This window comes from Anastrepha ludens, chromosome 2 (assembly GCF_028408465.1).
Source record: "Anastrepha ludens isolate Willacy chromosome 2, idAnaLude1.1, whole genome shotgun sequence".
NCBI lineage: Eukaryota > Metazoa > Arthropoda > Insecta > Diptera > Tephritidae > Anastrepha > Anastrepha ludens.
The window spans coordinates 3,160,324-3,185,096 of record NC_071498.1 but is presented as its reverse complement, the minus strand read 5'-3'; the positions used below and the strand labels follow the sequence as shown (position 1 = coordinate 3,185,096).

The window sequence follows — 24,773 nt, the reverse complement described above, 5'->3', positions numbered from 1 at the left end:
CGTGAAAACATTATTTAGTTAATTTATGTTTTATTACAATATTTTTTTTTTTCAACCTTTAGTTATGCCTATTGAATACACTGAATCACAAACATTATCTAAAATATGTATTTTACATATACATATATTACATACATATGTTCTATGCAATGAAATATTTCTAGTACTTGTACATAAGAACCTTAAAAACCTTTTGAGAAAGAAATCACAAAGCAAATGCGGAGCTGAAGAATAGAAAAAAGATAAGTTGGTGAAAGCAAGTTTCATAGAGCAGCAGAGAAGGCTATGACTACTGCATATAAGGAGATTATATAATATATTAAATACGATACTTTGTGTAATATGCATTGAGGTGGATTAGTTGCTTGCTGAAAAAAGTGATTAGTTTTCAAATCAACTTTTCAGTTGCAAATGGTTCTAAACGGTAGCATACGAAAAGAACTGAAATAGTAAAAAAAAAATGTTAAGCGTTTAAAATAAAAAATAACGACCTTTTAATAAAGCAATCAAGTTGAAAAACTAAATTTTACTCGTTCCCATGAAACACAGTGCTATGTTAATGGAAAGAGCCGAATTTACATATCCATAACTCGTTTATCCGGTCAAGTACTGTCACTTCAGCCGCGTATCCCAAACATTTAAGTTGGGAATGTTTATGCCCTTACAATAACAACAACGACAACTAAACTTTGCTATCGAATTCAGGTGTAGGTGTACATGTGACTGTAGTGGAGGTCCATGTGTAAAATGGACAAGAGATCTAATTTAGAAGCTATACAAATAATTGTGGTGTGGCACTTACGTTGTTGAGAGGTGTTAGGCCACACTTCTCAGCCAATTTGTGGAGAGAAGTTGCATGTTATCTCACAAGTGGGAAGCTCGGCAAGTTTATTTTACCTACTAACGGCAGTTGGTTTCTGCGAGAAGTTGCTTCATGGAGTTTTACCATTGCCTATCATTTGAATGCGGGGTATCGAACGCAGGACTGGCTGCAGGCATGCAACGGCCAAGAAAAATACACATAAAAAATGTCCATATACTTCTTATAAATTCGAGTTTCGAGAAATGAATTACAAAATGCGCTGACAGTTTGTTCGAAAAGTTTGAAGCTCTAAATTTTAAGCAAAACAAAAATTCCCAATCATCTGCAGCTATTTTTAAACATATTTCTATTATAGCTAACGACTCGAGCTTCGAAATAGTTTCCTAACATTTAATTTTCTATTGTTTACGGAGACAACCGTTTAAAAACGATCCTCGAAGGAGGAAAAAAGGCAGAACCCGGGTGCCCAACCGAAGGTCTAAAAAAGGTGTCCAACGGACAATTCGCTACAGTTTAACACGTTGACTGTCGAACCAATTTTGTCGATACTCACCGGGAGACCATCATATTTTTTTTTTTTTACGCATTTTTCAACAGTTAATTCAAGTTAGGTAGTATTTTATTCAAATCTGATTAAATTTTGAATGGTGTGGTTTAAATTTTTGCTTCCCGTGAAACTTACAATACAAATTTTTTTTAACCTTTAGTGACAAACTAATCATTAAATTCGTCTTTAATTTGAATCTTTATTTTTGGAACGAGTATGAGGACTGAATAATTTAAAAGTGAGTAAGAGAAAATTCATAGCGGTCACTCCTCGGCAGACAATGGCAAACTTCCGAGTGCATTTCTGCCCTGAAAAAGATCCTCAAAAAAATCATTTGCCGTTCGGAATCGGCTTAAAACTGTAGGTCAATCCATTTGTGGAACATCAAAACGCATACCACAAATAGGAAGAGCCCAAACACCTAACAGAAGTGTACGCGCCAATTATTTATTTGTTTTTTAAAGTGAAAACCAAGCGTGAAAGATAGTAGAGCAGAGAAATTTTTGCCATGCATTTTATTTTGGATGAAAACGTTTTTGGTAAAAGTTAACTGTTGTTAAGATCTTAAGATCGAAGTGCAAACCTTCTTCTGAGTTTTTCCCTGAAAACTCGGCAACAAAATCAGCGAGATGACACTGCTGGCGCGTATCGAGGTTATGTTTAGTTAGTAGCTCTCACATCTCTTGGAAAAACACACAGATCGATCTGGTTCTTTGTGCGTGGCATTCGTTTGAATCAGAAAGTCGAGTAATTTTCAAAAAAAAAAGTCCTTTTCCATTACGACAACGTATCAGCTCACGCCTCAGCTGTTGTGCTAGAAAAATTAATGAAGAGAGTATTCCAACTCACTTTTGCATCCCCCATATTCTACAGACTGGCTCCCTCGGGCTACTATTCTTCCCCCAATTTGCAGAAATGGCCGCCAGGAAAAAGATTTTATCCAAACGAGGAGGTACCCACACACCAGAAAAGCGTTGGGCGAAAGAGCAAGGGTAAAGTATGGTGCACTAGACAGGGCAGCCCTTGGTCAGGAAAGCCCCCGAGTAATTCCGGTCACGTAGAACCGGCTGCCATGGTAATGAGCTTCAACTGCCCCACAAGACCCGCGTAACTTTGGCCCAATTGCGTTCCGGTTACTGTAGCAGTTTAAACTCCTACTTATCCAGAATCGACCACGTCAAACCCAATATACATAAGTCCAGAATCGACCACGTCAAACCCAATATACATAAGTCCTTTTCACATGCCCCATCAAACCTGTTCATCTAACACCCCTCTCCCACTGGACCCAACCTGTCCAAACAGCACATTTTCTGGGTCTACCGTTAGATGAGTTAGACGAAGACGACCGGTAACTACATCGCATTGACAGGGTTTACCAAGCAGCAGCAACAACAACAACAAACGTTGGATGAAGTGTACAAGTTTAAAAGAAGACAATGTGGAAAAATAGAAAAGGTTTAACTCAAATATTTAACTAATCTTTATTTTTGCATGTACTTTTGAAACGACCCTCGTAAATAAGGTGAAACAAGCAACATACTTAGAAGAATGAAGCACCTTCATAACATTTTACCAAGAAAGTTCAAAGATCTATTTTAGGCGAAGATTAGGGGACGGGGAAAAAACGTCACTCAAAACTGATTGCCAGTTTGATAACCAATGAAAACATTGTGCTCTAATAAATATTGGGTTGAAAAAAAAAAGAAATCCACTATTTTTTATGTAAAACTGTTTACGCAAATGGTTGAAAACTGTTTTATGCTCGATCTTTAGCTCCTGGGCGATGCTACGACTACTAACATCCCGGTCAACATCGATTATTTCGGTGATTGTATTGATATTTTCTTTTACAGCAAAATTGAACATAATTACCGGTACGTTATCGGCGCTATAAACAACTGTCACAATTTCAGCGGTCTGGCTTGCCTTTATCAAAGAAAAACTGTAAAATCTACCGAATTTTCTCTTTGTGGACTTCCATTGCTAACACTCTGTAACTCACAACTGAATGGAACAAACAAAAAAGAGCAACAAATTTTTTTTACTGTGAAATGTCCCCTTGGCAACGAGCATAAACTTAAAATTATTTACGAGATATCAATCACTACAGCCATCTACCGAGAAAATAATCTATTTATTTTTACCCACACTAATATATTAGTCATAACAGTCAAAGTGTTAAAAAGCAACGAAATTTTGAACAAAAAAAATTGCTTGTTTGTTTTTGAATAACTAAAAATCAAATTATAATTATAAAAATATATATGTATATATGTTTGTATACAGTTCCTTAGATATCTAGATTATTATAGGCATATACATATATGTAGACAATTTGGTAGCTATGTTGGTATTGTAATAGTTGTTGCTTTCGTATGTATTTTTTGTTTTTGTTTTATTTTTTGTTTGCAACCGAGTTATATTTTCAATTTTCGTTTGCAATTTCACCATTTGCGTCTCTTTATCGCTGCTCGTGCGTTGCATCCGCTACTCAACTCCTTAACTCTACATGTACATAGTAATTATTTGATAAAAGTTCCATTCGTATGTACCTATAACTAAGTATTGTATGCATGTATGCATGTAAAATTATCGAAGCCAATATTAAATCACATTTTATGTATACACATTTTGTAAAATTCTAATCAAACAATTAAAAATCAATAAAACTAAAGTAATTTACAATAGTTTAACATACAGAGTCGCACAATGCCTACCAAAGCACTTTTTTGTTTGTGTGGCTATGTGTGTGTGTGACCGTATATACAAAGCATATGGGTGTGACCGTTTGCTGTGGACTTGTACACAACTTTAGCACCTGACGCTGTGGCCAATTGCTGCGCCTGCGGACGTGTTCGCTTTTGCACACACGCCCAAATTTCTTTCTTCGTTCCATTTCTTTTAAAAGATAAACTTTTACCATTCACGCCCCACCCCACTTCAAAGGCTAAGTCTGATTTGGTTATAGCTTTAGTAGTTTTTGGTCACATTCCAATTCACACTCATATGCGTTGCGTACGACGCGTTCGTGTCGGCGGTGGTGCTGTTGGCTGGGGCTGATGCGATCGTTGTTGTCGTGGTACGCCCACTTCATTGTCACTGTTTCGAATGTTGTTATTATTGTTGTTTGTATTGCTTCCGTTTTGCGTGCCAACTGTGACGGGCTCATAAATCGATTGCTGCGGTAACTCATTATCATCGTCGTCGTCATCGTCACCTTCTTTAAAGGAACCAGCTAAATTCGGATTGAGAATATTATTTGAAGAATACGCAGCTGGTAGAGTTGCTGCGGTAGCTTGAGGTGCACTGCTGACAGCCGTGGCACGTGGTGGTCGTGGTGGTGTTGCTATTGCCGCATCTATCGCGACGGCCACATTATTCAGTGGCTGAGGCACACCATCCTCAAGAAAGGGAGGCGCTGCAACGCTTATAGATTGATGACGTCGGAAGAATCTGTAAGTGTATGGAAAATTTCATCACACAATAAGGCGGTTAAAGAGCAAATAAGTTCTTGTTGTAAAAGCATAAAATATTCACCACGTATGGTGAAGATTTTTGGAGGTGTGCTCTTTAGCAAACCGTTACTCGGCTCTGAGCGAATAGCTGATGGGCTGACGCCACTTGGGATGTGTTTACAAAAAACTGAGACTGTGTTGGTGACATCAACACAAAAATTAATCAATGACACTTCGTTGCCGGCTGAACAACGATTGATTGGACGAGTGTGAGCATGTGTGTTTGGACGAGTTTATGAATATGTGTGAAATGATTGTGCAAATTTCGATTGGCGATGAGATTGTGTTAGTGATCTGAACAACGACTGATTGGACGAGTGTGCGAATACGTGTGAAATGATCGTGCAGAATTCGGCTGCATCTCCCGAGTGACGTGGCAGCCGAAACTTCCTTCACAATTTTCTTTTTCATCATAGTTAAAGAGCACACCTGGTAAATCCATCATGTTTGTTCCCCATACATTTTTGAAAATAAGCGGGAATGTTTCGGTGGTCTTATCAGCACGTACACGCACACATTCACACATACCTGAAAAATGGTAAGCGCCAGAAGGAACGCCTATTTGTGGTCAGTTGCTCGACAAGATGTGGCGGTAAATTAGGTCTACGATCGAATGGATTTACGCGACGTCCACCGCGTGCGGGGGAACTTTGAGCCAATAATACTAAAATGATAAACAAATTGAAAATTGAAAATTGCTCAAAACAAATTGACTTTAGTAGAAATGTTCATTAATCCATTAATTTCACGTTTATATCAATCACAGGGTATTAAAAATTTTAACTACCACAATTTCGCCTTTATAACTCACCGTTATCTTCGTCGGAAGTCACATCGGTGACATAATTGCCATCACTAGCCGGTGCACGTCTAAAGGTGCCGTGACGTGTTGTTGCTGCATTGCGACCATTACGACCATTACGTCGAGCACCAATAGATGCTGCTCTACGTGCGTCACCACCACCTGCCGCGCTACTGCTGCTTGTGGCACTGGCACTGCTGCCACTACTGCCGACCCTTGCCGGCTGTGCGGGCGGTAGTAGGGGTGTTGTGTCGTCGTCTGTATCCGTTACACTATCCAATGAAGATTGTCGATTCGTCCTGCTTACACGTGGCTCGCGTTTCGTAAAAACCTTCCGTTTACAAATGGGGCAAACACGACGATTTTCCGTAAGCCAAGGATCGATGCAGTGACTGTGATAGGCTGGATAATGGGAGAAAAAATAGTTATTGAGAATTGTGGTATAGTTTTATGGCTTAGCAGAACTAACGATGCTTGCATGGCAGCACACGCAGTTTGTCGCCTTCGGCGAACTCATCCAGACAGATGACGCAGGTGTCTTGCGATAGATCACAATTTTTCGTATACTTCAAGATCGGCAGTTTCTTGAGCATATTCTTCGGCAGGCGATGACGACGTAAGCGACGCTCTTCACGTACACATTTGTAAATCATATAGAAGATCTGGGTGGCGGAGAAAATATTTAATTATTTAGGAATAAAAAATAATGATTAAATAAAAAAGAAAAAAAAATATATATATATTATTTTTTATTTTATTTCATTAATTTTTATTCGTATACACCATATATAGGTATATATAAAATATTATTATTATATATAAGAAAAGTAGAGGAGATCCACTACTTTACATTGAAATGGAGCACTAGTGTAAACACCTTCGGCTCGCTTGTTAATGAATTTATCAGAGTAACAATAAATAGTATTAATATCTTACATTATACGCTATTAGACAATTAACTCTAAATTAACTTCCTAAGCTCAGCTAACGTAAGGTACTTGTTGATGTTCTTGATGGATTCGGAGTCATAGCTTTTCAGGGCATCGGAAGGGGTGTTGTAACCGAAGACGTTGCGTCTTATTATTGAAAAATGTTGACAATTATCGAGCAAGTGGATGACCGAGATTGAACCGCTGTAGCAAAATGGACACTGTGGAGGTGGAAGACCCTTAAGGAGATGGTTATGCGTTGCTGTCGTATGACCAATTCGTAGGCGGGAGAAATTTCTAAGATCGTTACAGTTTATTCCCCTCGGGAAGGTATATATAAAATAAAATAAACTAGGTAAATGCAATTAATAAATAAAGAATGAAATAATAATAATAAAATATAACAAAAAAAGAGTAAAATATAATGAAATAAAATAACATACAAATAAGAAAAAGACAAATAAAAAAAACAAACAAAAAAATAAAATAAAAATAAATAATCATAAAATAAATATAATAAAAAAACATTTAATTTAAACTGAATAAAAAAAAATTAAATAAAAAAATTTGTTAATTTAAATTGAACAGGAAACATGTAAGTAATTAAAATAAATATAATAAAATACTAGAAAAATGTTTACTGTACAACAGTCGAACTAAAACTTATACAAAAAATTAAATGTAGTAGAGTAGAATGGGGTAAGATAGGTCTTTTTTTTTTTGGAGAGCTCTTGCTACGGTGTTTTTGCACTGATTTTGAAAAATAAGCAAGATTTTGAAAGGTTATTTATCTGCTAACATTTTGGTTATACTGACTTATGTTTGGCTAAATATTTTGGAAGCTGCATTCAATAAGACAAAGGTACCTACTTTTTTTCGATATTTTCAAAATCGGGGGGCACGATAGGTCACTATATGTGAGGGGAAAAGAACAATGTACATGGCTTGGAAATTAACGTTTTAACTTTTATTTATAGAGTATGAATACTGCACATGTTATAAAAGTCAGGAATTTTTCTTTAATTCATTTTTCTTCTCTTCTTTGGTCAATTTTTGGCGTTTTTCTTTGAGCTTCTCTTTCTTTTTTTCTTTCGGCGGCAAATTGTTTTTTTCTTCCGCGTCCGATTTCTTCTGAGCTGCAGCTGCTTGCTCAGCGCGTAATGACTCTAGCATCACTGCATCTGTGAGAAGTGCAGCTTTAGGCAGCAGTGGAGCTTTAGGAAACGGCCGAATGTTCTCAATTGGCATTAATAGGTCGAGATTCGATCGATCTGGCTCTTGATCGGCATTCGATAAAACAGGCTCTTCATGGGCATTCGATGGACCAGTCTCTTGATGAGCAATCGATGGACCAGCCTCTTGATCTGGTTCGTCCTCGTACGGACGATCAGTTACGAATGCTGGCATGAAATCATCTTCCGAAAAAATATCGCGATTAAATGGTCAAATGCCAGTTGATCTGAATCCAGCGATGATATTCATGCTGGAAGCACCTTTCAACAAGGGTTCAGCTACCAGTTCAGCTATTCGGTCGATGGTAATAGGAATGCCGGAATGATTTAACATCCACGTCTTGCAGGAATGGTCAAAATAAGTTTTGAGCGGCCCAAATACTCCTCTATCGAGAGGCTGCAAACGATGGCTGGTGTGCGGAGGTAGAGTTAATACTTCAATATTATTATTCTTACAAAAGTCTAATCCAGCAATTCTCATGTGAGATTCGTGGTTATCCATGATGAGCAAAGTTTTTTCAGTACTGGATCGAATCGCATAATTTTTGAAGTGCTTCGAACGGAATTTTAAATTGTTTAGAGGCTGATCGAACACTAGCGCCATCTCGGACTTACGTCCTCTTCACTTCGTTTCGGCGTTTTTCGCACATAATTACGCACCATTTTGCTGCAAAAACAATTAAAATTTATTTTATTCAATTAAAAGTAGTGACCTATAATGCCCCCAGGCGGCTGACCTATAGTGCCCCCAAGCACATGTTTTATGTTAGAGTCGATATTTTTTTTTAAAACAAAAATATCAAAAAACTAACACATTATTCGCGTTCAGCATTATTTTCTACGTAAAACAAAACTCACCTGACAAATATTTACATACATTAAATGCACTGCACCGTAGAATAAAAAAAATACTATGTCGGAGAAAAACCTATAAAAAACTAAACGACGCCAGAACTAGGATAACTAATCAATGGTGACGGCCGAAATGACAGTCGCGAACGTTGTTCCCCACCACGTATTCAATTCACATAAGACGAGTGACCTCTGCAAAAACAGTGCGACGAAAACCCCACCTACCTATTGTGCCCCCATACCTATCTTACCCCATTCTACTCTACATATACATAGATCCATAATACCAAAGGGGCAGTTCTGAAAGTTTGAGATTGGAAATTTTTAAAAGCTACTAAAAGAGCTTCTAAGGTTATTAAAAAAATAATAATAATAATAATAATAAAAAATAATAATAATAACAATAATAAAAATAGTGATATTAAAAAAATAATAACAATAAAAATAATAAGATAATAAAAACAATAATAAAAATAATAATTATTAGCGCTTAAGCTCTTTGTTAAGCATTTGAATGAGCTCCACCTCCTATTTGTGGTGTGCATCTTGTTGCTGTTCCTTAAATTGAAAAGAACTTACAGTCTTATGCCACCTCCAAACGGCAGATGGTTTTTTTAGAGAAGCTTTTTAATGACAGCAATATACTCGGACGATCGAAATTGCATGCCGAGGGGCGACCGCCCAATTGGTGTTTCATGGCCACCGGGCCATACCAAATAGCAGTCACGCACCAACCCATTCGGCTTTGGCTTCTAAAGGTAATAATCATAAAATTTAAGCGAATGCAATAAATAAAACAGTGGGACAGCCAATTTCAAACGCTTTTTTCGTGACTTCAATCCCGTATGAGTAACAAGAACTACTCCTCAAAAGAAGCTATAAAAAGGGATATCGAAGCGTATTTTGGCTCCAAGGATAAACAATTTTTTGAGCAGGGAATTAAAAATTTGCCTAAACGTTGGGAAGACATTGTAAATAATGAAGGAAAATATATTATTGATTAATAAATACTTTAAACATATTTTTTATTAATTTTAAAACCACCTTTAAAAAACGCACTAATTTATGGACTGACCTGATATCAATCAACCAATTTCAAGTTTATGCTCGTTGCCAAGGTGACATTTCACAGTAAAAAAATTATTTTGCTGTTCTTTGTTTGTTCTATTCAGCTGTTAGTCACAGGGTTTTAAGAATGGACGTCAACAAAGGGAAAATTCGGTAGATTTTACAGTTTTTCTTTGATAAAGGCGAAAGTGCAAGCAATTTTGGGTTTTTTGATTCCCTTCAAGCAGGCCCATCGTCGAAAATGTCGATAAAATCACAGAAATAATCGGAGTTGACCGGCATGTTAGTAGTCGTTGCATCGCCCAGGAGCTAAAGATCGACTATAAAACAGTTTTAAACCATTTGAGCAAAATTTTACGCAAAATAATGGATTTCTTTTTCCCCAAACTAATACTATGTGTCTTATTACAGAGGTAGGGATTTCTCAGAAATATGAAGTAGGTAGCTAAGCATAAAAAAATAAAAAATAAATAATTGGCGCGTACACTTCTGTTAGGTGTTTGGCCGAGCTCCTCCTCCTATTTGTGGTGTGCGTCTTGATGTTGTTCCACAAATGGAGGGACCTACAGTTTCAAGCCGACTCCGAACGGCAGATATTTTTATGAGGAGCTTTTTCATGGCAGAAATACACTCGGAGGTTTGCCATTGCCTGCCGAGGGGCGACCGCTATTAGAAAAAAATGTTTTTATTAATTTTGCCTTCACCGAGATTCGAACTAACGACCTCTCGGTGAATTCCGAATGGTAATCACGCACCAACCCATTCGGCTACGGCGGTAGCTAAGCATACATAGCTAAATTCTATGTTAAAGCAATTCGCTGTGGTGGCTACTAATTTTGACTACAGAAAATATGTGTATACAATTATTAGCTGCTATAATTTATTTGATTACCATAATGAGGAAGCAAAGTCCAATTAAAATCGAAAACGGTAAAATCAACTGTGTGTTAATATTGAAAGGCAGCTCATCGTTGATCACCAATATCACATCAGGTGTCTGGAACGACACCAAACTTATGCCCGATGATTGCCCAACAAAAACAGCTGGTATGCGGATGCCGCTTGAATTTTTCGCCGACATTTGCTCTGTCACAGAAGAAGTAAAAAGAGATGTAAGAGACGTAAAAAAGAAGAAATGACAAACATCATCATCCGAAGAACTTACCCAAATCATCGCCATTATTATTGTATATGATGACTGCATCGTAACCTGATGCCTGTGCATTGCGAACTTTTTTTTCAAAAGTACAATTTTCGCCGCCACCTCTGAAAAGTAAAAAAATGCAATGAAAAAAATTGAATATTATTAGCCTTTCACTATTGCATTGAGAAACGAAATTCAAAACTTAGTTACCTCTCTATTATAGACACAAACTTTGCAGTTTTTGGATAAGTTTCACCATCGCGGGATGGTGGCACATTGATTGGACCACATGCGTAATGATCATTTTCTGCTGGTATAGCATAGACCTTTATGCCATTCGCTGGTAAAGTGGGACCAAATTGTGCTGGCAGGTCATTGTACTCTTCAATTAGCTGCGAAAAAGAGAAAAACTGAAAAATATTAATACAATGTTATTAGAAATTTACGGAAAAATAAAATAAAGATATACAAAGAAAAAAAATTGAATGTTTAAATAAAAAATAAAATAAAAACAATTTAAAACCAAAATTAAAAAAAAAAAAATTTTTTTTTTATTAAAAAAACAAAATTAAAATAAAACGTAATATTCGTAATACTCGTAATTAAAATAACTACATTTTTTTAATTTATTTTAATTAAAACAAAGGTTTAATCACATAAATAGTTCGTATTTACCACACTATTAAGTCTTCTATAAACCAGTATATGTGCCGCCGACTGATGTGTAAAGAGCGAAAGTCCACAAAGCGCAAAGAATTCCAACAGTAACCATCTGAAACGCATTCGAGATTCCATCGTTCGTAAAAATTGTGTGTAAAATTCGTGGCGAAGAGCTACGGGCGTTAAGGCTCTTTCAAATTATTATCGTTGGAGAATTGAGAGGCTTGGGATTTATTAAGTGGGATTATGGGGCTTCTGGTAGCTTTCTATTTTTCTAATGATTTTAGAGAATTCACTGCAACCGCCAATCAGACTTTATTAAGATTTTCTCTTGTTGCTTTCTTTAATTTTTCAAAAGTCAACAGCTCGGATTTAAAGTGGATCGTATATGCGTTTCAGAAAGCGCTGGTGTTGTTGTCGCTGCTGTCCTGCAATACGTTTTGCATGTCTCATTGGTGACGCAGGTTGTGATGTGTGTATCGTCAACAAACCTGAGGAATAAATATTGCTTTGGGAATTTATTAAAATATGTTGTTGCTTTATTTTTAGTTTTATAAATTCATTTAATTATATATACGTTTTTATCAAAAAATAAAATAAAAATAGTATAACAATTGGAAGGCAATGACCCCATTTAAAACAATGTGCATTATCACAAATTAATCGAATGGCTACCATAATTGCAACGGACCGCTGAAGTAAAAGTAAAAATGTTATATTTACCAATTATTGTGTAAGGCTGGCGCGAGAACCGACCAATAGTATGCGATAAAGTGAGCTGCTTTGCCGCTGTGGGTAAGTTTCTTGACATTTTGATAAATTTAAAACTAAAATTGGTTTTTACTGGCACAAGGTGGCGCAAAATTAAACACCCAATCGGAAGATGTTATAATTTTTACAAATGGCGTTGTGCGTCAATCGTATTTGACACTTGTGAACTAGAACGCGGCCGCCGTAGCCGAATAGGTGGGTGCGTGACTACCATTCGGAAGTGCAAAGGTTAGAATATGCGTATATGAAAGTGTACTCGCCAATTATTTATTTATTTTTAAACTAGACTGCTGCAGCATACAACAAGAAAAAAGCAATGACGCGTTATACGAGGGACCTTTGAAAAGTTCGTGCAAAAATGGAAACTGCACGGATTCCCAGGTCTAGAGAACCCCATTTCCATTGATTTCGCGACCACAATGCTTAGGCGTGAGCTGGTGCGTAGTCGTGATGGAAAAGGACTTTTTCACTCGACTTCTTCGATTCAAACGAATGCCAAACACAAAGAAATATACCTATTTGGCTGAAACTTGGTGCGTGTTCTTCCAAGAGATGCTACTAACTAAACATAACTTCGATACGCGTCAGATGTGTCATCTATCTGACTTTACAAGGACTTTTCAAACGACTCTCGTACGCCGCAAGAGCGTGGAATAATTGTGTTGGTGGAGTTGAAGCAGTGTGAATATGGACGCCGTTTAGGCGCTCGACTCGAAGCGCCACCGGATTGGCCCTTTGTATAACCTTGTATAACTTTTTTTTAAAGAATACTGAATATAATGATAGGTAACGCTTTAAATTGGAAACGAATAATGATATGCCCTAAACTATTAGGTGAAGTAAAAAATTTAATATTTTCCGTTAAATGTCTACATCAATGTGGACATCGCTGATGAGGTCTACACTGGTAAGTCCAATCGTGGTGTCGAAGATTAGTCAAAAAATTAATTGGAAACATTTCATGAGGCTGGTCTCACGAAGAAGCTTAATGTAAGCGAAAATACCCTTTCGAATATAATGCACGCTTTCGGTTCTTTGCGAAAATGCAACGAAGTAGGTACACTTTTGAAACGGATGATGGCCCGTGATGAAAAATGGGTCACATACGAGAATAGCAGTCGAAAGGTAAACCATCACCGAGCACCGGTTAACAGCTAAAAAAGTTTTGCTCTGTGTTTACTGGGAGTGGAAGAAAATCATATACATATTAGTAGCTGTTTCCATCAATTTGAGTCCACTGACACTAACTAATCACATTGAATCACAGAATTGGCTTTTGTGTTCGAGCAAGACGATGACACACACCTTTAACGACGCACCAGTAGTATAGAGAGGAGATTTTATGAGAATATTCTCGACCTAGCACTAAACCATTATCGCCTATTCAAGCATTTACGAACGTTTCTTGAGGGCACAATACTGATATCAAGAGGAGATTATGAAAATAAGCTGTTACATTTTTTTAACAAGTGGAACGAGGACTTCTTCAATTGCGGAAATTTGCTACAAAATCAGATAAGCGTAACGATGTTAATTTCAACGTTGAAATAAAGCGAAAAAATGGTGAAAACTTTTACCAGGCTACGTTGTGAAATGCTTACAGTTTTTCATAAAAACAAACAGACATAAGGAATGTTAACGGAATTCAAAAATTTGTCTCGATACGAATCTCAGAGTCCAGTCCGAAATTACATTAAATATCCTCGAGATCCCAGAGTCAACAATTACAACTAATATTGACATACCTAATACAGAGCATTGAAAGATACTATATAAAATAGAGGGTGTTTCATCTATACTTGACGCATAAGAACTATGAATATTTTAGTGAAAAATGCATCAATTTCGATTTCCTCCATTTAAAATTGTATTTTACTTGTAATGCAATTTATTGGGTCAATGACTGTAAATAATATCGAGAAGATGGTTGTTGTTGTAGCCGTAAAAACAGTCCCCATAAATGTACGGGGTGTGCTGCTGGAGTGACAGTCCTTGGTGACATATACCCGTATAGTAAATCTGGATCGTTCCAGTAATGTAGAACCGATTATCGTGGGAACGAGAAAATGGTCACTATTTTCAGCGACACACATTTGGATTCTTTTTTCTATATTTTTCATAACATTTCGGAGTATTTTTTCTGGTTATGGCGATATCCTCGCAAATATTAGCCACCAGGATATCAAGTATTTGAGGTTTATTATTGTACATATACCTTTCCCTTTAAGTAGCCCTCAGGAAGGAGTGCGGCGCTTGTCAAATCGGGCGAGCGAAGAGGCCAGTTGAAGTTGCCGTTTTAAAAGAGTATCCGCAGAAGGAATATTTCTTTGAGTAAATTCATCGTCTGCCGCGCCATGTAGCATGTTGCGTCATCCTGCGGGAATCCATCATTCTCTAACTAATTTTCCTCGATGAATGACTACCTAAATTCGGTGACTACGGACCAATATCCGTCTCTATTGACAATTACGGTACGGCTTTCACCTGCCCTGCTGCAAAAAAAATGGCACCAAAACCTTTCGTAGCGCCCATACCACCAACACAGAGAATTTTCAGTGCCCCAGAATATTTTTTTATTTACCACTCCGATGACGGCGAAATTAGCCTCATCACGCAAAATGCTGCGCTAAGAGATATTCGAAGAGTTATTTTGAAAATAAAATTTCACGATTTCTCCACAATAAAATTTGACTGCCCAGACGTTTATAAAATACTATCGAAAACGCAAGTCAAATTTACTCAAAGTTCTGATGTGTCAAGCCTAGACGGAACACCCTATATATGCATGTATTACAAATATTTATCTCGAACAGTGTTATTATTTCCTAGTGTAATATTTTCACTATATTTCCCTTGGGTATAAATGAAAACATTTGTGGAACATCATCAAGCTCGGCCAAGCACCTAACAGAAGTGTACGCGCCAATTATTTATTATTTTTTTTTTTATAAATGAAAAAAATAACGAATCGAACACAGAATTTATAAAGCAAATCATAAAACAAAAGGCAAAATGTTATCACCCACTTAGATAGATCTAAGTAAAGCGGTCATTGACGCAAATTGCATCCACATTAATGATAATTGAAAGCTCCTTAATGGTATTCCAGATTTAGTAAAAACATTAATACATATTGTGGAAAATATTAAAAAAATAGTAGTTATTTTCTTCTTAACTTTCATGTGATTAACTGATAAGCGTTGCATGCTCGAATACTTTTGTATATTAGGCGACACAGCTGATAATTCAGCTTGCTGGTATTCTCTTCGTGCTCTCTCAGTTAGCGTCTAGCCTTCAAGGTGTTTGGTCATATCAGGCGCGTCTCTTTTGTGTTGTTCAGTATAAGCGCTGGCTTTTTTACTTTCGATTAATAAAATACAATACCATTTCCTTTTAGTGTTTTTTCTTTTTATTTGAAAATGCCTCCTGGCGTAACCGATTATAGGGAGAATCGCTTGGTCCTGAATGTTACCAGATGAAACTAGACCTCCACGTTTCTTTGTGGTAGACATCTTGTAATACGTCCGCGTCTTTTGTGAATCTAAGTAAGCTCTAAAGCTCTAACCCCGAGAGGCATTCTAACTTCTCATATTGTAGAGCTCCTAACTATTTCAATCTGGTTCTAGCTAACCCAGGGTAACCCAGGCAAAAACATAGAAGGTATTCTAACACTTTCTTCTCTTGCAGTTCATTGCAAAATCTGCAGCTATCGTTGTTTGTAATTCCTATCTTGTATGCGTGTGCCGCTAGCAAGTTGTGGCCTGTCATTATACCTACGATAGTTCTGCTTTCTTTTCTGGACAGGGCTAGTCGTATCTGGCGGGTTTATCTGCATTCTGTGTGCACATGATTTTCGCGTTCGAGCAAGTGGCTAGATTGTTCTACTTGCTATCTATCCATACGACGACGTTCATTGTATATCATATTTAAAGGTTTCAGTATGTTCTTCAAATGTTTTCTTGTTCAAATGGTATGTAAACAGCGCTCTTGGCAATCTCATCTACAATTTCGTTTCCTACAATGCCCTTATGTCTGTGACTCAATAGCTGTGCAGCCGTCTGTTTCCAGCGAGTCTCTCTATGGCTTCTCACAAATAGAAGCGACGCCCCACACAAAAAATAAAAAAAAGGAACTTACTTTTCCCTTTTCCATAAATTACCAAGTTTGGTGGTGGCATATCCTAAGTTTCTAGTACTAGCCTGCAGAAATGTTAATTAAAAAATATCAGATTTCTCATGTTTCGCTATTCATAGAGTTATACAACTTATTAGTAAAGAGGTATTATAGATCTCTGAACTCAGGGACGGCAACTTTTTGCTACTGGACAGACAAAAAATCGCACAGAAAATGCTAGCAACCACACTATTACATAGTTAAGTTAAGTTTTCGCTTCATAATTCACTAAACTCAGCGTCTCAAAATTGCAGACGAAGAAATAGTGCGTGAATTAAGTAGTCAAGGCGTTAATAAATTTACTTCCGTTTATAAATTTAACAAAATTATTAATAGCAAGCCGACTCCTAGTGGTGTTATTCTCTAATCCTTTTTTACCTAATAAAATAGATATCTCAACGAATTTGTGTTATGTGCTCACAACTTCAACCGCTTAGGCTGAACGTTAACAAGGATGCGGCTTCATTCAAACTTGCCCGTGTTTTTCTACAAAATGTGTTACCTGGTGGAGTAAGAAGATCGCCCAGCTACGTAAAATAGAGCAAGATGAGTGGTACATTTTTCACCGTTTTCGATCAAACCAAAACCTTATGGAGTATAAGACAGCTAATGCCAAATTTTAATTTTATGCGAAAACAGAAAGCTTTATGAACGTCACGGTCTCAATAAAACCATCATCCACTTCGAAGGAAATATGGTACAATATAAAAAAGTTATCGGGTTCCTTAAGTAATTAAACTATCCCACAGCTTATTGTATGTACATAATAATCCAATTTCATGTAATTTCACATATAAACTTTTTACAGTATCCATTTTACTTTATTTCAGAAGAGAAAAGTTCACCTATTTTTCTACGTCTATCTAGACTACAAGAAGGAGGTTAAAAAGTAAACACAATTGTTTTTAACTGTTGAATATATCCTCTTTCGTTTGGTATCCATATTAATAATATTAGTTATTAATAATAGCCTCCAGAGATATGAAATACAACTCCCGTTGCGAACTAACTCGATGTTCGGGCCTTACGTATAACCATTAATTGACAACATGAATCGGTGAATCAAAACTCCAGAGCTCTGATAACTACAAGATTCCCCGCAAACAACGTAACAAAACGCATTCATGAGTAGCTTATTATATCCCAAATTGACACCGGTGTTATAATGGACTGTGCTTTCCCTAGTAAAAGAAGAAAATTAAGCCGTATGGGTCATATCGATAACGAGCGCTACTTACACCAAAGAATTCCATTTGTCACTCATCTTGCGATGCAATAATATCGCTGACGGAGGTGTCCACACAACAATCTCCCACGGAAAATTATATTTGCATTCAGTTTCGTTCCCGATAGGGTAAGAAGCTGGGTGGGATAAATCTTGACATGCTCCGTGTGTTGAAGAACCACGCTATACTACATTTCCATAACTTTGGGAATACGTTCCGGGGCTGCGTAGATTTATATCCGGTATTTCTGCTGATAGTTTCAACCACAACATGAAGGAGATATCAGGCAGCCATGAGCCGTATAAATATCATTTTGAAATATTGAAAAATAGTCAGTTTTGTTACGGGGAATAACAACTGCACAGCCAGCAATGTGCCTTTGGCTGCCGTAAAATTTGGCTAGCAACATTGATTGTCCAATGGGGAAAAAAAAACAAATTTATGAGCATCGCCCTAGAAGCAATTGGCAAATTTTGAAAATAGTTTTTAAACAATTATTGAAACAAAAAAGTATAAAGAAAATTTACTTACACTTTTTGCGAACAAATTTCGCTTAGAAATGCCATGTCTCGGAGTATTTATTAAACTCAGGCACTTCACTCGCAAGTGAACCGCCAATGTACGCTCAATTTTGAATCACATGTGCATTTTAAATTGTTGCGATAAAATGTTCCTGACATCATGTTGCTGGCGGTGTTCTCACAGCGTGAACTGAGCACTACTCTGTCGTGAGATACATACAGACACATTTCCACGCATATTTTACGGCAATCTAATTTGTATGGATTTTCACATCCATTTTGGGTGAAGTACTTTGTTACTTTACTTTGTTAAAAGTAGAAACTCAACATAATTTAAAAAAATAATAATGAATTGCCATTGCTAATAGTGGCATTCATATGGTGTTCGCAATGCCCTGATTATAATTATATAATAAGTGATAATTCGAAGTGCAATACTTCACAAACACAACTCGTCTGTTGGAAGAATGTCTTAACTCAAAATATTAAAAATTAGAGCGGAATTGTTTTAAGGTTTTCAATTTAGTATTTTTCCTCACGCAAAAATACAAGCAAAATTATTCTAATGAGGTGGTATTAATAGAAAAAGCTATGACTTTTTTCCCAATACAAAGTAAGTAGGTGGTAGGTCATTTCTGCATAATTCGCAATTCGCTTGTCTTTGATTATGACGTTCTTCCAGGAAACATCCATAAATTTGTATAAATATAAACAAATTTGGCGAAGTGATAATTGCTGTGAGTTGAACGATTCTCAGCCCGCAATGGAGCATGCTGTATGCATTCGCATGAGCATACTAACAAAATTTATATGCCAATCTACTTAATTAACGGTAGTTAATCAATAACCGCAAAAAAAAATCACCAATGAAAGGCGTAAAGCAAATTAGTGAAGAAATGCAAAACTGCATTTACAGTAAAAATTAAATTTTCTATACAGTGACAGAGGAAAAGGTGATAACAGCATTATAATGATACAGCAAAACCCGTTGGCAGTGGTGAAAGTGAATAAATTCAAAAATTTTTAATTTTTTTTTTATTGGGAGGTTGAATTAGTTTTAAAGGTGGCACACAGATGGCGCTATTTATCACTATTGCAATAAAAAGCTTCAAACCAATTTGAATAAAATAAAACAATTAATTAGAAATTTCACCATTCTCTAGAATTTTGAGAACAAACGATATCATACAAAACAAAAAATTGTTTCGCATTGTACTAAATTTGAGGTATCGAATCAAATGTAAATAAAAATTAAGAAAGCAATTTACGAAAAATTATGAAATTGCATTTTATTAAAACAAAACGTGATTTAATGTAAAAATTCCAATTTCCTAGACTGTTTATGTTTGGTTAAATATTATATAATTGAAATTGTTTATGTTAAAAATATAAAAATAAACGATTAGCGCGATAACTTCTGTTAGGTGTTTGGCCGATCTCCTCCTCCTATTTATGGTGTGCGTCTTGATGTTGTTACACAAATGGAGGGACCTACAGTTTGAAGCTGACCCCGAACGGCAAATGCTTTTTATAAGGAGCTATTTCATGGCAGAAATACAATCGGAGGTTTGCATTGCCTGCCGAGGGACGACTGCTATTAGAAAAAACGTGTTTTATTATTTGATGTTTATGCACGGAGACTCGAACCTACAGTTTTCTGTTTAATTGAATTAAAAAACCTTATTTTTTTTTTTAAATCTAGAAATTACGATAGTTGTTAAATACGCTTTGCTACATCCAGAAATTACGATAGTTGTTAAACACATGAATTATAAGCAGAAGTGCATGTGCAGAAGGGATTCAATTTTAAGTTGAACGTGTAAACGTGCAAAGTGATTAAATATTGAAATAAAGTAAGCAAGTTGTGTTGGCATTAGTTTATGACTTTGATTTAGCAATCCATTGATCGAAGTCAAAGGAATTATACATTTTATTTGAGAAAAAACTTAACGATATGTGAGCCAGCCTCACACCTTTTATAGATTATGTTAAAAAAGCTCTGTTAAGACAGAAATGTCAGGTGGAACATTTTCTGCTCTCATTCAATTTACAAAACCATTTGAATGCACGAATACAAACGATCAGAGTTGATTGACGCCATTTTGAAAATGAAATGTTAAGACAGCAAGGTGTGGGACGGGATGAGAAGACCGGACAAACTCAATACAGAAGTTCGACAGATGTTAAGACATATTTAGTAGACGGTGTAGAAGTGGTGCAAAGAAATTACTTTTACATATATGTATAATATACATATGTACTTAAATACTCAGAAGTGACGTCACAATGAGTAATGCAAAGGCAATAAATTGCAGTGCAAACAAAACAACAATTAATAATGCGTTGCGTGTCGTAACATAGAAGTTTATAACAAATATACACAACAGAACATACCGAACTACCCAACCATATGCATACATATGTACATACATATATAATTATTGTATTTACAATACCGCGTTGCTATGAATTGTTGCCATGAATAAGATTATAATGCATATGAATTAAAACTGAAACTACAAATAGAGTGCACAAATGCAGTCCACGAGCACTTGAACTAAAGAAATAAAATTAAACAAAACCTAAAAACAGCGAAACGAGAGGAAAGTTTAAAGGTGCTGTGAACTGACATTTACTGTACTTTTTAGAAGTCATCTTTAATTAAATTTTCAAATTGATATAAAAATTTTATTCGAAAGGGGTGAGAGTGAATTTCTTGTACACTGTAAACACTTCCCCACAAACCATAAATTTTTTTTTTTTTTTTTGAATAAAAAAAAACTGATGCAAGTAAATATATCATCCATTCTTTTTAGCCAATTTTTCAATACTCACTCGATATTGCTCCTGAGTATAGGCATTTGAAATAATCAAGAGGTTTCACTGCTTAATAGCCTTTTCTTGATAACAAAAAGATTACCTCATTATATAGTAAGGTTACGAAAACGTTGTGATACGCCCCGCGAAAATGTTGCATATTCCATATGAGAAAATAACAAGGAAATTCAGTGCTTTCATTCCATATCTGCTATCACCTCACATTTATGGATTGGACCAAATGCATCCTTTATCACGTCAAGTACGTATTGAAAACTTCATTTGTTCAATCGGACGTTTTCAATGCAACACAAAAAAGCAATATAGTAATTTTTGTAACTATTCTTCCAATAAAACTGCTGCAGCAATGAAATCTGTTTTGTTGTTTTTTTAATTATATTTAAAAAAATGCTTTCTATGTCAATAAATATCAACAATATTAGCAAAAATCATCTGATTTTCATTTAAAAAGTGGGTACCACAGTCGAATTAGTTCAAGTGGTTGCAACACTAACACGAATGTGTCGGAATTAGTAATAGCATTTCTCCCGAATTCGTGACGGTAGAAATTCACGACGAGAGACAGCATATGGCTTATTGGAAGTAATAATTACCAGGTTTGTTAAAAAAAAAATAAGTTAAATTTTCAAATTTCGCGGGTACGTACATCCGAATTTCGATTGTTACGTTGGTACACTCGTCTCAAATATATGTTCACGGTTTTAGCAATACATGCTACTTTGTTTGTGAGAGGAATAAAAAAGACAACTGTTTTGTATGTTCTGCGTTCTGCTGTCGAAAAAAGGGTTGTTATTGTTGCCGTTGTTTTGGAAAATTTCAAAAAGCTATTGTCAAGTCAATATAATAAAATTTTGGCAGAATCTCATGAAAAAATCTCGTAGTTGCAAATTCTTCTATACAATAATGATCCATAGATAAAGCGAAGAAATTTTGAGCATGAAAAGCTTCGGCATAGATTTACAGTTAAACGTTTAATATAACGAAGCGTCGACTCAAAATTCTCTATATAGCACGTTTAGAGCGCTGTTAGCAAAACCCTCTACGTAACATAGTAAAGAGCTTTGAGTGCAAATTATAAATATTGTTTTGTCTTATCCAGTTGCCTACAGGACAAAGCTGTAATCAAAACCTCTCAAAACATTTTTCGAGGCGATGCATTCAACACCGCAAGTCTGCTTTAAATCTCATCAATTGCTCGTCGACCAATCGTTTGGATTATCATCATCATTGTTGCCTTTATCTCCCATTGAAGCGGGGGGCCTGTTCCTAGCATATATTATTCCTCTCTCTAAACCAATGGGCTGCAAAATCAATATGACGACTACTGCAAACTTTTTAGGTGGAATACTAAGAACCAATTCCATTGGCATTTTTAAACTACCCCAACATTAGCTTCCATTACGTATGCATGTGACATACCTATATTTGCATTCCAGTCAGAAACAAAACATGTGCTACGTGATTCTATTGCATAGTCTTTACATATGCACATATGTATATAAATAAATACACGCATATATATTTTTTTCTATCCAGCAATATGCATTAGTTAATATAACTTTTACATACATATGCACTTGATAAGTTCGTTTACAAAATAAATAATGAAAGTCAATAGCAGATATAAAATATGGTACCCTTGTAATCACACATGATTGCTATACGTGCTGCGCAAAGGAAATTGGGAAATTGTAATCCAAAAACTGTATCTTTGGCATAGAATTAATGAATAACAAAAGATAAATATGAGAATAGCTCTTTTTTTTATTTTGATGTGTGTACTATTTATAATTGATTCAGTGTATTGAGTTGCTTGTCAATTTGAAACCCGGCTTAATTGAGAATGCAAATAATCTCACAAGTACCAACGCATTTTATCACGCAACAGATGGCAATAGGTGCCAAGAGCGAGGTGATTGTATTTGTAGGAATAGATGTAATAATTTGACCAACAATTGCTAATATGTATGTAATGCGCTGCTACGAGCACCTTTGCATACTGCAATGAGTTAGCCGCAGCTAATAGAAATAATAAAACATTAATCGGTTAGTGTATTTAATCATAGTTACAAGATAAACACATACATATGTATGTAACATATACATATGTATATAAGAGGTTATGCTATTCAACTGATTTGCTATGCTGCTAAAGAGCAAACGCAAGAACTAGAAGAGCCTTGAACTTAACACGAAATGCACTACCAACCAACAAAGCCTGTGTGTTCACTCGCTATTACACACTCGTATTATATTCCGCACAAACGAGCTTATTATAATTCCACATATGTACTACCAAGGCATTAATAACGCTGGAGTCAATGGAACATATTTTGCTGCCGCAGCAAGAACTACACAATGCAGGGCGATTTTGATTTCCAGGTTCTTTATGGTCACTCAGGCCGGGGTTTATATTACAGCATACTGATATATAGATAATATTTTCATGAAAAAATATTGGTATAGCCCATAAAAACACTTTTTATTGAATAATATATAATTTCAATGTTTTTGAATATTTGTCAGTACTTGTTTTCTCGACCGAGAAGCAGCCAAAACAAGCTTCTTATGTGTTTCGCTAAACTAAGTTTAATCATTTGCGTAAAGTTTGCACCACATAAAAGGCACCAAATATGTTTGTTATTACGGCATAATCACCCCAAAATCGTAATTTCATTGCGACCACCCCCTTGTCCCCTTCTCTTTTAGTTAATTGTTTTGTTCACATACACATATGTATATACTTTTAGAAGGTAATAGTTGGTGATTAACTTACAAAACGCAATTAAATTTGTACTCCCACGATGTCTCTGGCTATTGCAGTTTTTCCCCCTTCTGTCTGCTGCTTCTTGTCTTATGTTCTGTGACACTTTGCTATTCTTTTGCCCACTTCTTATCCACCTCCAAGAACAAAAACCACTTTCCTAGCTTATTTCCTATGATTTTTTTATTTTTTATCGTTTTCCCTTTGTCGTTTCTACACACACCTTAAACTTTTGCTTTTCGCTTTTACACGCTTATCCTTCGCAGAATCTAAAGCACATATTCACATGTTTTGGTTTTCTTTATTATGAATTTTTTGCGTTTGCGTTGTCGACTTTTCTTTTGGCTCTTTTGGCTCTTTTTGCGTAGGTTGCTTTTGCTGCTGCTTACATGCACCCGATCACAGCCGATAGATGGGTACGAGTTTTGTGAGTTCTATGGCCCGTCTGCCTTCTACTTCACGTGAATTTGAATTTGCCTTTCACAATTTCAATCTAGTACAACAAATTTGTTATAATTATTTTTCAAGGGTTTCTGCACCGCTTTGACTACATTTTTATTGGTATAGCTCTTTATTTTAATTTTATCACTTAAATTCTCGACTTTTTTCGATAATTCTACAATTCGTGTGAAAAAGCGAAGAGCATTGTGCTTCTTCTTGCCCGAGTAACTGGTCACGAAATGTTGGACACAGAGATGTCAAAAAATCTGAGATGAGTGTTTCAAAAATAATTCGTTCCAAAATCAATGGCTGGAGTGACATAAATTTTATTAAATCATAGATAATGTAGAGAGCAGCGTCATCTCGCCAGTCAAACAGAAACAAATTATTTGTAATTCTAATTATGAGTACTCGACTCCCTATGCTTCACAAGGAGTTAAAGGAAAACATATATATAAATATAT

At 36.0% G+C, this 24,773-nt stretch overlaps 1 protein-coding gene across 3 annotated transcripts; it reads right to left on the bottom strand.

Moving 5' to 3' along the window:
• Positions 1–1,360: 1,360 nt before the first annotated feature.
• On the bottom strand, positions 1,361–24,522 carry LOC128861959 (E3 ubiquitin-protein ligase Godzilla). Of its 3 annotated transcripts, none has more exons than XM_054100336.1 (9): positions 23,881–24,522; positions 11,591–12,083; positions 11,126–11,325; positions 10,937–11,037; positions 10,664–10,857; positions 6,160–6,352; positions 5,700–6,092; positions 5,417–5,552; positions 1,361–4,826 (listed from the first exon to the last, which is right to left on the bottom strand). In XM_054100336.1, exons 2-9 carry the CDS (start codon positions 11,708–11,710, stop codon positions 4,376–4,378), a joined length of 1,788 nt encoding a protein of 595 aa, XP_053956311.1. In that variant the 5' UTR covers positions 11,711–12,083; positions 23,881–24,522; the 3' UTR covers positions 1,361–4,375. The 3 variants fall into 3 exon arrangements, with proteins under 3 accessions (XP_053956311.1, XP_053956317.1, XP_053956324.1); XM_054100342.1 differs by having other exon boundaries at positions 11,591–12,066; XM_054100349.1 differs by having other exon boundaries at positions 11,126–11,307; positions 23,881–24,521.
• Between the last annotated feature and the right edge of the window lie 251 nt (positions 24,523–24,773).

Bases quoted from the DNA above. Each gene is read 5' to 3' on its own strand.
- LOC128861959 (XM_054100336.1), bottom strand. From the start codon at position 11,710: ATGGAATCTCGAATGCGTTTCAGATGGTTACTGTTGGAATTCTTTGCG. The intron at 11,038-11,125 runs GTAACTAAGTTT...TTTACTTTTCAG, and splicing joins TTTGTGTCTATAATAGAGAG to AGGTGGCGGCGAAAATTGTA. The intron at 4,827-5,416 runs GTATGTGTGAAT...ATACACTTACAG, and splicing joins TGGCGCTTACCATTTTTCAG to ATTCTTCCGACGTCATCAAT.